The sequence below is a fragment of the Nicotiana tomentosiformis genome, chromosome 1, assembly GCF_000390325.3.
Source record: "Nicotiana tomentosiformis chromosome 1, ASM39032v3, whole genome shotgun sequence".
NCBI classification, from domain to species: domain Eukaryota; kingdom Viridiplantae; phylum Streptophyta; class Magnoliopsida; order Solanales; family Solanaceae; genus Nicotiana; species Nicotiana tomentosiformis.
The window spans coordinates 24,870,885-24,883,919 of record NC_090812.1 but is presented as its reverse complement, the minus strand read 5'-3'; the positions used below and the strand labels follow the sequence as shown (position 1 = coordinate 24,883,919).

General features: G+C 32.1%; 1 protein-coding gene across 1 annotated transcript; it reads left to right on the top strand.

The window, feature by feature from the left end:
* Window positions 1-9,857: 9,857 nt before the first annotated feature.
* On the top strand, window positions 9,858-11,947 carry LOC104096210 (transcription factor MYB61-like). The gene is made up of 3 exons (XM_009602550.4): window positions 9,858-10,216; window positions 10,408-10,537; window positions 10,639-11,947. Exons 1-3 carry the CDS (start codon window positions 10,084-10,086, stop codon window positions 11,639-11,641), a joined length of 1,266 nt encoding a protein of 421 aa, XP_009600845.1. The 5' UTR covers window positions 9,858-10,083; the 3' UTR covers window positions 11,642-11,947.
* Window positions 11,948-13,035: the final 1,088 nt, after the last annotated feature.

Sequence of the window (13,035 nt, the reverse complement as noted above, 5' to 3'; positions counted from 1 at the left end):
GCACAATGAAAGAAATGAAAAAAAATATGATCTACTATTAGACATATAATTTAAAATAAGTTATCTGTATCATATATTGGGAAGCGTAATGCAAAAGTATGGCTAGAAATACAAAACTTTTTTTTATGAAGGAACGAACAATTGTTTAAAAAGTGAAAACAACAAAAGAGAAAAAGATAAGAAACTAAAAAAAAACCCAGTTGTGACCTAAACTCTCTCTAGTTCATCAAAACTTAAAGGCTTAATAAGAAACTACTGAACATATCCATCAGAACAGATGTAAAGTAATTCTTCTATCCCATAATCCCGAGTTAGTTTTTATTTATCGCTTATCAAGACTAAAGAACGATAATGTCAGCTAGTATTTATACATGTACACTTTTATCACATTAATTGATAGAAAGTATGGTTTCGAAATTAATGAAAGGCAAAAAGTTTTCACCTTAAGGAGTATATTGAAGAAAGAAACTTACCCCACACAGGCTAAAACAATTGTAACAAGAGGGAAGGACCGACGTAGAGTTTCTTGAAGGAAGAAACCCCACAAAGGCCAAAGCCCTTTTTTTTTTAATGTAATCTTCAATATAAATGTTTGTGATTATGTCCTTTAGTTAGAGGGACCACAAGCTTTTAATGTCAATTAAGGAGACTTAGTAAATGTTCATCCTCCCTAAATCGAATCCACAGCTCAGCAAATTGCATTTTACAAATTCATATATTTATAAATGCATACTGCTTGTATGGACTAAAACCAAAATTATATGGATATTATTTATTTTATGGATTGCAGTGGATACATCCCCACCACACCAATCTGGCTTGTACCTCCGCTTAGACCCCTTTTGCTGTACTTCTTGTCGTTGGCCTTATTCATATTCAATGCCCAAAAAAAAGAGAAAAGATAAAAACAGATACTCCCTCCGTTTCCATTTATGTGAACATATTTCCTTTTTAGTCTGTGCCAAAAATAATGACTTCTTTTCTTATTTGGAAACAATTTACTTTTATGCAATGATTTATAGCCACACAAAATATATGTGCCTCATTTTACACCGCAAGTTCAAAAGCCTTCTCTCTTTTCTTAAACTCCGTGCACAATCAAATGGGTTCACATAAATTGAAACGGAGGGAGTATATAGTATAGAAAAAATATACTAATTAATGTGCATTGTCATCAGTGACCTTGCACTCCTCAACTATACAGTGAAATAGGGGTGTTCAAACCGAACCGAAAAATCGTACCAAACCGATTAAAAAATCCGATTAGATTTGGTTTGATTTGGTTTGGTATTGAGTAAAAAAATTCGAACCAAGCTGACATATAAATATATAATTTTCATATATACTTTTAAGACTTTATATAGAATTTTCTTTAAAAAAATATCTAGAAATATTTGGGATCCTCTCCTCGGATGTAATATTTAATAGAACTATCAAATGCATCAATTTTTATTTATTTTAAATAATGGGTTGTATCATCACTTAAATTCATATATCTTTTTCAAATTTAAAACGGTATTTCAAAAAATTTAAAATTAAATAGACATATTATTATTTAGGTTTCATATTGATTTTTATATATAATTATTAAATTCGGTTAAACTTAAAAGTATACATCAAGATTATTGTTAGGCGACTAAGAAAATAACTATCATGTGCTATTAAAAAACTACTCCTATAAGAATATATTAATAGACTATAAGTTTGTCAGTTTTTTTAAATTTTACTAAACATATATTCACTTATCAAAACTTTATGTACAACTTTAATAAAGTAAGATTGAAATAATACTCATGTAAAAAAAAAAACCGAGAAATCCGAAAAAATCAAACCAATCCAAACCGACAGGGGCGGATCTATGTAGAAGGTTTGGGGTGGTACGCCAGCCGGACGCTCGGGTAAAATTTTGAGCATGTATATATATATATTTTGGTATTTTACAAACATGTCGTTATATATTATATGGATGGCACCCGTACTTGTATGTTGGCTCTAGGTGCCATGGTTGAAAGCCAACATTCCAAATTCCGCATCCAGGATTGAATCCTTGTTATTCCTTTTTCTTTCTTTACTTTCTGCTCCTTTTCTTAGTTTCTTGTATTTCTTCATCTTTTGATTTCCTTTCTTAGTACAACCACTTTGTTATTTATTCAATAATATATTTGCTTCTTTTTCTTTGCATAGATCTTCAATATTTTATTTGAATGTGATTTTAATATTTTCTCTTTTTATCCATATAATTTTATTGTTTTCATGATTTCAAATTTTATAATGATGGCATCAATAGACATATAAGGAGTGCATTTGATAATTTAAAATTTTATTTGAATTTTGTGCATCTAATCACATCATTCCATAGAGCGAGAGAATTAGATCGAATTGGACAAAAAATTTTATGGTTTGATGATCATACATTTATTTATGTACCAAAAATCTTGTAAATCGAACCGAATTAATTCAAAATAGAGCGAATCAAATCGAAGTGAACCGAATTAGTTCAAAATGGATCAAACAAACAAAATGTACACCCTAATTCAGTCTCTTTCACTAATGGTAGGTTTGCATTAAAAAGTGGCACCCATAGACATCAAATCCTGTATCCGCCTCTGCAAACCGATATAGTTAGTTTGATTTGGTTTTGATAAAATACGAATCAACGCGGTCCATGTACACCCCTACAGTGAAATAAGAACAAGAAAAACGTTTATAAACGTGTGAAAGTACAGTAAAATTTTCAGAATGTTACTGCACTAATCTGTGTTTAATGCACAGAGGGTGACAGGCTAACTCAAATTTACCCTTGGAAGGACTTATCGTCCAAAATATTGACAAAAATGAGGATATTGAGGTGTAATCAATGGACACATCCTAGAATTATTAAAGGGTTACAAAATATATATGGATAAAATAAAAAAGAGAAAAGTTAAAAATGCCAAAACCATTTATGGAATTGAATACAGAAAGATATTCTCCGCAGGGCGGCTAAGGCACAGAAGTACAAATATTCTCTTTTTAAACTGAACTTGGAATCAAAATGGTCAGAGAAATCAAAATGGTGGATTTTTATCAAGCCCAAATTAAGTACAAACGACAATGCTCCATTCATGCAACTTCAACTTGGTTTAATAAATACTTTAATTTTAAGGGGCGATGGGAAGTAATATTATAAGTTACAGCAAAGCAAAATGATAAGTAGTATTAAATCATGGTCGAGCAATAAAGAACAAAGGGAATAAGCATTGTACCCCATAAATAGTTGACTTGATAGAACAGCTCATATAGTACTCTTCTCTAGAAATACAGATAAGCTCAGCAGTTAATGATGAGGTATGGGAGATTACAAGTTTCTCCCTTATGGGTCCTTTTTCTTTTTTATTACTTACTTCATTTTCTTAATTTTTTTTTTCAATTCTTAAAAAATGATCTCGTGAGAATGTTTTAATTAGGACATTGCTAAGGTTAAGGAACCTTCCTGGCGTGAGAACATAACGAGAAACTCTATTACAGAAAGATAAACTTTATGATACTTGTTTTTATATCAATTTTGTTTTTCTTTTGTTTTCTTCAATGTCAAGAACGTGCTTAAAGGAAAAGAAGGATTAGAGAAAGGTTATATCTAAGTATTAGACGTGTCTACACACGTAGCTTTCGTGGAATATCTAGCCGTTTAAGAAAGATGCTTATTATTATGAAATTATTAAGGGATACTTTATACTAAGAAACCAATTGTGGATGCTACATTTTTTTGTTTGACATTTCTCTTGTGTCTTTTATGGTTGTCTCTACGTTAAACCTGTTAGTATTATGTATTTGAAAAATATATTAAAAAACAGTAGCAACGAGAAATCAGAAATATAGAGGAACAAAATTAATCCGAACCCACTGAATTCATATTGTTTCTTTAAGGAACTAAATTCCCTCCTAGTACCCGAGGTTTAGGATTATTTCTTCCCAGAATAGAACGAATTACCCTCACTGGTGTAGCGGTACTTCAAACCCCAGTGACTAACGAATTCAAAGAACGGTAGCAAATCACACTTACTATTTTTTTTTCCTATTAAAACAATGCAGAAGGAAAGACGGAGAAATCAGAATTTCGTAAGGAAAATCTGAGAGAATGGCCTGTATTTATAGCCATGTGCAACTCTCCAAGATGACCATTCACGTAAATGGCTATTTACGCAAAATAAAACGGAAAAATAAAATCGTAGGAAACTTCAAAATTACCGTTACAAAAACGATCGATTTGGATCCGGATCCGAAGCCGAGCTAAGCAGACGACGAGGCGAGGCTCGCCTTCTTCTCAACTCTTTAAAAGTTAGAAGAAGTGTAATCATATATATACTGAACAAATGAGCCTCCTCCAATATGGGACAATATTCCTTTATAAAAGAGGGAAAATTAAATTTTTATTTTTTCCTCCATTTCTCAATTACCCTCTTTTGAGCTCAACCAAGCTTAAAAACCCAACAAAACCTTAACCCATGGTTTATTTAAACGAAGTCCCAAACGAGACGGCAAACAAAAACAACTTTTACTAGCCCACCTGTTGAATTTAACTTAATCGGCTAATAAAGGGATGGTAACATATTTTGTAAATGAGGAAAACAAATTAAAGTTTTACGTCATTTGTCAACTTACCTTAACCCTTCTCATTTATCCATGCTGATGACCGGTAATATGAGGGAAGCTTACACAAGCACCGTTATGATTGACACGTATATGCCAAAAAAATTTGGAAGAAGAACAAGTCCTATAAAGAAGTTCTACGATTGAAAATAAGCAATTTTTGTCATGAAAAAGTTCAAAGTCCCCTAAGGTTGAGGAGAAAAGCCGATGTGGGTTAGGGGGGGGGGACGTGCGGAATTACGAGTGGTGGCCCACAATTTCCAGGCTGCCCCTAAATAGAAAGAGCCACACTTATATTTGACCCTACTACCAGCAACATATTTGAAACGAACGGAACTGGCCACAACTTAGACATAATTTTGGAAATTGTGGAGTTACACCTTTAAGTTCTGGCCACAATTTTGTTTTGGAATAAATTTCACCACGCTAACTTTCAAGATCAAAATTGTGAAACTTTTCACAAATCGCTTGCTTCGTGTAAAGTAAATAAAAACAAGGTGTACACGGTCGAAACCTATTAGTTAGTCGTACGGACTGGTCGAGATGATAACGCTTCGATCAAAGGGTATCTGTGTAATGTTAGGTCGAGGTCTGAAGTAAGGACGTCATGCTTCGAGCTCTAAGACCGATCAATGATCAGCTCGGTATCATTATCGAGCCCATAACCAAATCGAACTGCGAGGCGATGCGAAAGTTGTAAAAGATGCATAGACCGACCAACGCCCACCCCGAATATCAAGACTCCGAGTCAGGATCATGCTCGAGTCAAGGCCGATGGCTCGATCCAATATCGAGTTCGAGTCAGTATCGAGCTCACACACAAGGGCCGTTGCAACCGCACTAAGGGAGAGAATCCTGGCAGGAATTAGGGAAAAGACAATTTATCATGGGTTCTCCACTATATATTTTTTATTGTATATAAAGTAGGATCCTTCTACTATAAAGAGGGGGATTGTTGTAAGCATGAGGACATTCACACATTGTAACAAAAGTCTACTTCTCATATTGAAAGATCAACCTCTTGAGCCTGTTTTACTTTATCTCATTCATTCTTCTCGCTCACTATTTTATCTCTCATTTTCATAGTCTAGAATATACGCATTTCTATTTCTCTGTACGATTTGTGTCAAGTTATATCATACATCCTTAGAACTACTTATAAATTTAACTCTATCCGATTTTTCGGGTAAACAGTTTGGCGCCCACCGTGGGGCTAAGGATAACAGTGTTTGTTTGATACAAAGGGGTGTTATCCTGAAATTTAAAAGCTTATCTATGGACTTATTATTTATTTTTTTTCAATGACGGGGCTAATATACAGCTGTTGCAAAGTAGTCCATTGACCAGAAAAGGTACCAAAACAGTTTGGGGGGCAGCCATAAGAATGGAAATTTATCCAGTGAATGAAGAAAGAAGAGAAGGCAGCCACATTTGCTTACCCTAAAGTTGTCCCGTCAATTATAAGAAGTGGCCTTCGAATTTATTATTGCATGAATTCCATGTAGTAGTAATAGTAGCAGTACTAGTATCTTTGTGGTGCAGACAGAGTGCTATATCATATTGGGTCACCACGTATAAGCAACTTTGCATGCTCCACCATACATAGACTAAATTAATATGTGCAATTTCATTCCGTAATTATATTGAATACAATTCATCATCTTCTTTTGTTTTTCTCTTTAGTTTTTTACTTACATAATGAGGATCTGGAAAGGAAATGAGGAAACAAAATACAATATAATAAAGAACTGAAGCCACATATATTGTACGAAATTTTATAGGTATCCCTAGACTGTAAATATTAATGCTTGTACAACTCATTTCATATCATGCCTTTTTCTTTCAGGTAGTTTGGCCGAGAAGCAAGTTATTCCAAGATTAATTATTCTGGAATTAAGTATTCTAAAATTGTTATCCCACCTTTCATAGGTATAAAAAATACAACAATCCCGGGATTAGTTATACCGCGATTTTGTCCCAACTAAACGTGGGATAAACTTATCTCAAATTTAACCTCGAAATTAATTATCTTTTATCCCTCGGACCAAACTAGCCCTTATTTGCAATATTAGTAACGAAACTCGCTATTGCTTGATGTCTTTCTTATTGGAAAACATGTTTTATTGCAATATTTCTCCTTTTTTATCTTTTTTATTCGAGTATAGTAATTATTCCCTTTGTCCAACTATATACTTTATGGTCTATATAAGGTTAAAGGCATGCTGCCCAAGGGAAATGACAACATATTTTCATGACTAGCCTGTTAAACTAGGTGCATTTAGATGGCAGAGCTATACCTAAAAGCCTGGTAACTATTTCACAAGGGATGAAAATTAAATTCAAGAAACTTGAAACCAAATTCTGAATTCTGAAACTCTTAAATATGAGAAAGGAATGAAAGCTATTTTCGAGTAAATTCAAAATAAAAATAAGTTGTGCAATACTTTAAGATCATGAAGGAGTAATTAATTCTAACAGAGTTTGTCCGTTCTCAAGATTTGAGTATTCTGAATTTAGAAGCGGACAGCTATATCATTGTCATTGTCGGCTGTGTTTAGATGAAAAACACACCGTTTACTCGTTTATATATTTTGATTTAGTCACACAAATGATTATAGGACAAAATAATTTATTTTTTTCTCATGATGATAATCTTTAAAAAAAATCATAACCAATCATGGGAAGTTTCAGAGTCTTCTTTGTTTTCTTTATCTCATTTGATTCTGTCTACGAAAGAAAGATATATCAATGATATGGGAGTTGGTGGAATATAGACGATTATCAAGAGAAGATGGAAGATACCCTTCATGTTCCGTAGAAAAAAAATTGTTTTCATCTTTTTAAACTATTCATTATACATTAAATTATGACGAGTTCACAATAATGATTTACGGATCACTGCATGAAAATGATCAAATTAGAAAAACAAGTTGATTATTTGAACTCCACCTCGCCAAAATCCATATAAAATGTGATTAGTGTATAGGGAATTTTGTTTGATGTCAATAATGAAAGACAAGAAAATGTCTAATGACAGAAGGCTTTTCCTTACCACTAATTAATTTCGTTTACCATTGCAAGCATTAACTAATCATTGAGATTTGTAGTCTTCAAACCCTTTTAAACTTACTCAAATATTTTTCCAACCCGTATTTGTGTTTTGGAATCTTTGGAATAAAATTAACTCAAAATCAATCATTTATTATTATTTGAACACACAATATCAAACTCAATGGTACATACATCTTCTTAAACAAAGTCATCCAGCTTAGGGGCGTTCATGGTTCGGTTTAGATCGATTTTTTCAAAAAAAAAAAAAAAAAAAAAGTAAGTTGGTTTTCAAATATTAGAACCAAATTAAATTAATTAAGTCGGGTTTTTTATCGATTCGATTTATGTCGGGTTTTGTCGGTTTTCGATTTTTTCGGTTATTTATTGATTTTTTCTTAAATATGATATATACACTACCAAACACATATTTCGGCGACTATATTTTCAACATAACACTATCAAATCGATTGCCCTTTGAGAAATCTATCATTTACCAAGATATATTGATGATAATTGAATCAAATAGTAATGAATAATTTAAGTACTCAATTAAAAATAGATTATTTTTAACATAAAATAGATTCTTATACTTAGCAAAAGAAAATTACTAATCAAATTAGAATGTAAAGGCAAAGAATTATACTAAAGTGCAACCGATTAACATGTACCATAAAATTTTAGAAACTTTGTATAAAAATATACATATATATTGGTGTAATAATAAATTTAAATTAGCTACTTCTATAGTCAGTAGGGGTGTACATGAGTCGGGTTGGTTTGAATTTTTTAATTATCAAATCAAACCAATTGTATCGGGTTATTAAATCCAAATACCAAACCAAACTAATAAAAGTTGGGTTTTTTAGTCTCAGTTTTTCTCGGATTTTCGGGTTTTTTCAGTTTTATTTTTTAAAAAGTCTTCATAGCACAAAACGTAAAATTTGTGCTCCAAATATTTCTTTAATCCTAGTAAGACAGAACTATATAGGATATTTTTCAATAAAATAACATACATATGAGACGAGTCATGACATTGTACTAAAATATTCAACAATAAAGATAATAAAATCACATAAAATAAATATCATTAATAAACCATAATGAAAACAAACATAATTTAAAACTATGACTAATAAGTACTATTATTTACATGACTAACCACTAAAAGAAAAATAAGCTATCCATTTTATCTAAACCATGAAAAAACTAAAAAATAGATATCCAATACGATTTTCATTCATAGTACAATTGAATTGAATGTCTTTTATTAGCATTAGTATTGATTTGATTTTGGTTTAGGATTTATTTGAGTTACTAACATTTATGGACTATAAAACTTATTGGAGCATCCAAAAATTATAAACCCAAACTTGAAATAATACGTTAAAAGATAAAACTATGAAAAAGTTTAAGAAATACTTATAAATTACGCTACCATAAATATTTTTATGTATTAAATATATTTAAAACTTCTATACATATAATGTCGGGTTGGTTTGGTTTCGTTTTAACTTTTTTTAGTTAAAACCAAACCAAACCAAATATGGTCTGATTTTTTTTTCCAACACCAAATCAAATCAAACCAAACCATAGTTGAGTTTTTTTTCTCGGTTTGACTTGGATTATCGGGTTGGTACGGTTTGTCGGTTTTATTTGTACACCCCTAATAGTCGGTTTGGTTCGGTTTCTTTCGGTTATTTTTTGAATAAAACCAACCAAATTTGATCGGTTTTTAAAATTCAAAACCAAAACCAAAACCAAACCATAAAGTATCAATTTTTTTGATCGATTTTGTTTTATTTTCGGATTTTTACGAACACCCCTAATCCAGATTACAACTTGTCTCAAATTCTAATTTAATTTTTCGCAAAGACTTCACGAACAGTACTTATTTCAGAAAAAAATTGTGGCCATGAAATAAATATCTGTCTTGGTGCTCCACAAGTGCTGTCAAACTTATTAATTTCTCAAAACCCTTTGATAAGACAAATGCACGTCAGAAAATTGGAGCTCCGGTTCCAAAATTCAAATGTAGCAAAAGGGTAAAATAAAATGGAATTTAAGAAACAAATAAGGAAAAGAAAACAAAATTCATAATAAGAAATTCAATAAATTAAATAAACCTCAAAAATCGAATCATCTGCTGAATACGACCTTCTTTTAAAGGTTCCCCCATCTCCAGACTATTTGATTCCTAAGCCTTCCCTTTCATTTTCCACAGCTTCCACTCTCCTTCCTAACTATCATTACATCATTTTCTCTCTCAACTTTCCTTGCTTCCTAATAAGTAAATAGAGAAGAGAACATAATATAATCCACCAGCTTCACTTAGCATTCCGGCTAAAAAAGTTACAAATTTTGCCTTCTTTTCTTTGGGCCTTTTTGCCAGCATTGCAATATCACATGGGGAGGCATTCTTGCTGTTACAAACAGAAGTTAAGGAAAGGCCTTTGGTCTCCTGAAGAAGATGAGAAACTTATAAAGCATATTACTAAATATGGTCACGGCTGTTGGAGCTCAGTCCCTAAACTAGCAGGTGCACTACTACTACTACGAAACAACTTTATTAGTTGGGTTTTTTCAGTTTTCTTGAAAATGCATGAAATAATTGCAGTACTTTATTTTATAATCGATCCCGACTTGCTTGAATTGGGCACTGTATTTTTTTTTTTAATTTTGTCTTTCCAGTTTTCTTGTTAGTGATTTTTTTTTTCCCATTGGTTGCAGGTCTTCAGAGGTGTGGAAAAAGTTGTAGGCTCAGGTGGATTAACTACTTGAGACCTGATTTGAAAAGAGGAACATTCTCACAAGAAGAAGAGAATTTGATCATTGAACTTCATGCAGTTCTTGGGAACAAGTAAGTATATCCTTCACCAGAACTGTACAATTTGATTGATGTTATAATTAACCTGAGCTGAGCTTTTTTTTTTTTTTTTTTTTTGGTTTACTCGCGCGCAGGTGGTCTCAAATTGCAACAAGATTACCTGGAAGAACAGATAATGAAATTAAGAATCTGTGGAACTCTTCTATTAAGAAAAAGCTAAGACAACGAGGTATTGATCCAAATACTCACAAGCCACTTTCTGAGGTTGAAAACGAAGAGAAAGCGTCGGCAAACAGTAATAATAAGAACAGTGACAGAGTTTCTGAAAGCTCAAATAATGATCAGCTCAATTTTGTTGAGGCTGCTCATGAGAATGTATTTTCAACAGAAAAGCCAAAGCCATATTCAATGACAATTATGGACCGTTATCCATTTATTGAAACCAATAATATTGCCCCACCAACTCATGAATTCTTCACCACCAATTGCAAGTCTCCTGATTTTGCTAATTATCTCTCCTTTCAACACTTGAATAATTATACTCCCAATACAAATATTATCTTCAATAAGAACTCTGCTGACATGGTATCTGATCAGTTCAATTGTAGCCTTTCTCCTATGTCGAATTCTATTCTCAATACATCCCCGTTGGCACGTATAAAGCCGGCTTCTTTAACTACTCTTCCTCCTGATAGTAGTTTTAATATCAACAAGTTCCAGAATTGGGAAGCTTGTACTATCAGCAGCAACAGTAATGGTAGCAGTAACAGTATTGAATTACAAAGCAACTGTTCATTCTTTGATAACAATGCTGCGGCTTTCGCATGGGGATCAACAACAGCAGATGGTAGTGGGAAACCAGAGAGAGAAGAAATCAAATGGTCTGAGTATTTGCAAACCCCATTTTCACTAGGTTCTAACACAATCCAGAATCATCAAATTTCGTCTCAACATCAAGCTGACTTATACAACGAAACAAAATCCGAGACACAGTTCGTGACACAAGGTTCATTGAATTTGAGTACTACTACAACATGGATTCAAAACCAACCGCAACAATCTTCTCTACAAACTGCAAACTTATACAATAGTAACAATTTTCAGAGGCTTCCCGCCGCCTTTGGACAATTTTCTTAGCCTATTTTCACAGGCTAGTCTCCCTTATCATGGACGGTTACTTACCTACAGGTGTGTGTAATAGAGTTTTTCTTATTAATCTGTAAATAGGTCTTACACGTATTTCCTTCCTTTGTCTCAACACTGGATATTCTTGATAAAATATTGAAAATTTGTTGATCATCATTTTGTGTATGGTAAGTATATGATAGTATACGTACTTTAATTTTTTTTCCTATCGTGCTTTCTAGATCTTTATATTTCCAGGTTGTAATTGTGTTTGTTGATTAATTACGCATTCAATCGAAAAGCTTTACGACTTTTCTAGTTTTTACCGTTGTAACCACTTAAGTGTTCCTATTCAAACCTAAAATGAATCCTTTAAAGATAGCGACTATCTGTAAGATAGCCTAAATGGGTGTCTATCCTTGTCTCGTACAGATGGAGATAGTTTTTACTTTTGACTGTCTTTAAGTCAATTCCAGTCTCTTTAGCTAATCTGTGATGAAGACAACTTACTAGTTTATATATTGATGGGATATTCTATTAACCATGCGGTTTAGACGTAGTATTGTGTTTTATTTTTTATGGAATAATTATTTATTTGACTTATTCAATTCAATAAAATACTATTTTAAATAGATCACTTGTTATATGTGTCCTTTAGTTATGTAGTAGACAATTTAGTATATGGAGTATTAGCTCATGCACATAAGATAAAATTGCCGGTTCTCATAATTAATAAACTATGTTCACAATCGAAGATATAATTGGGCAAAACATCTTGATGATTGTAGCACAAGATTAAAGTATAATTTGTCTTGATTATGGGAGTGGTTATACTCCGATTTCTTGTGTTAGTATACTTAGTGTATATTGAACGGACCAAGTAGAGAAAAGATATTTTTGTACTGAATATATATAAAATATTTTCTCTAATTCATTAAATGAGCTTATACTCCTAATCTTGATATATTTATTATGATCAATGTGATTTGTTTATTATTTTGATTTATCAAAAGGTACAACTCTATTCAGAGTTAGTGTATGCCTAATAGATTGGACAATAACGAATAACATTTGTGAAATAATAATTAGTTGCTAGAATCCATGACTCAGTTTTGAGTTTGATGATATCGCTTTATGTAAGCTTATAAATTTTCATGTGAAAACCCGGCCGGTGAATTTTGTATCTGTCACATGAAATAGTTTAAGCGGAATTATAAAGAATTTAATTAGTTGATTAAATTAAATTATCAGTTATTTAATGTAATTAACTAGTATTTGTGATCTTAACATGGGGAGTTAAAATAAGTGTTAGTGAATTTTCGAAATTCATATTGAGGAGTTTAATTGCAGTTTTTAGTGGAATAAACTGTAATTAATTATAGTAAGAATTAATTCATGCAAATTTT

Coding starts and splice junctions, on each gene's coding strand:
- LOC104096210 (XM_009602550.4), top strand. CDS start 10,084: ATGGGGAGGCATTCTTGCTGTTACAAACAGAAGTTAAGGAAAGGCCTT. Junction 10,217..10,407: donor CTCAGTCCCTAAACTAGCAG/GTGCACTACTAC, acceptor CATTGGTTGCAG/GTCTTCAGAGGTGTGGAAAA. Junction 10,538..10,638: donor CATGCAGTTCTTGGGAACAA/GTAAGTATATCC, acceptor ACTCGCGCGCAG/GTGGTCTCAAATTGCAACAA.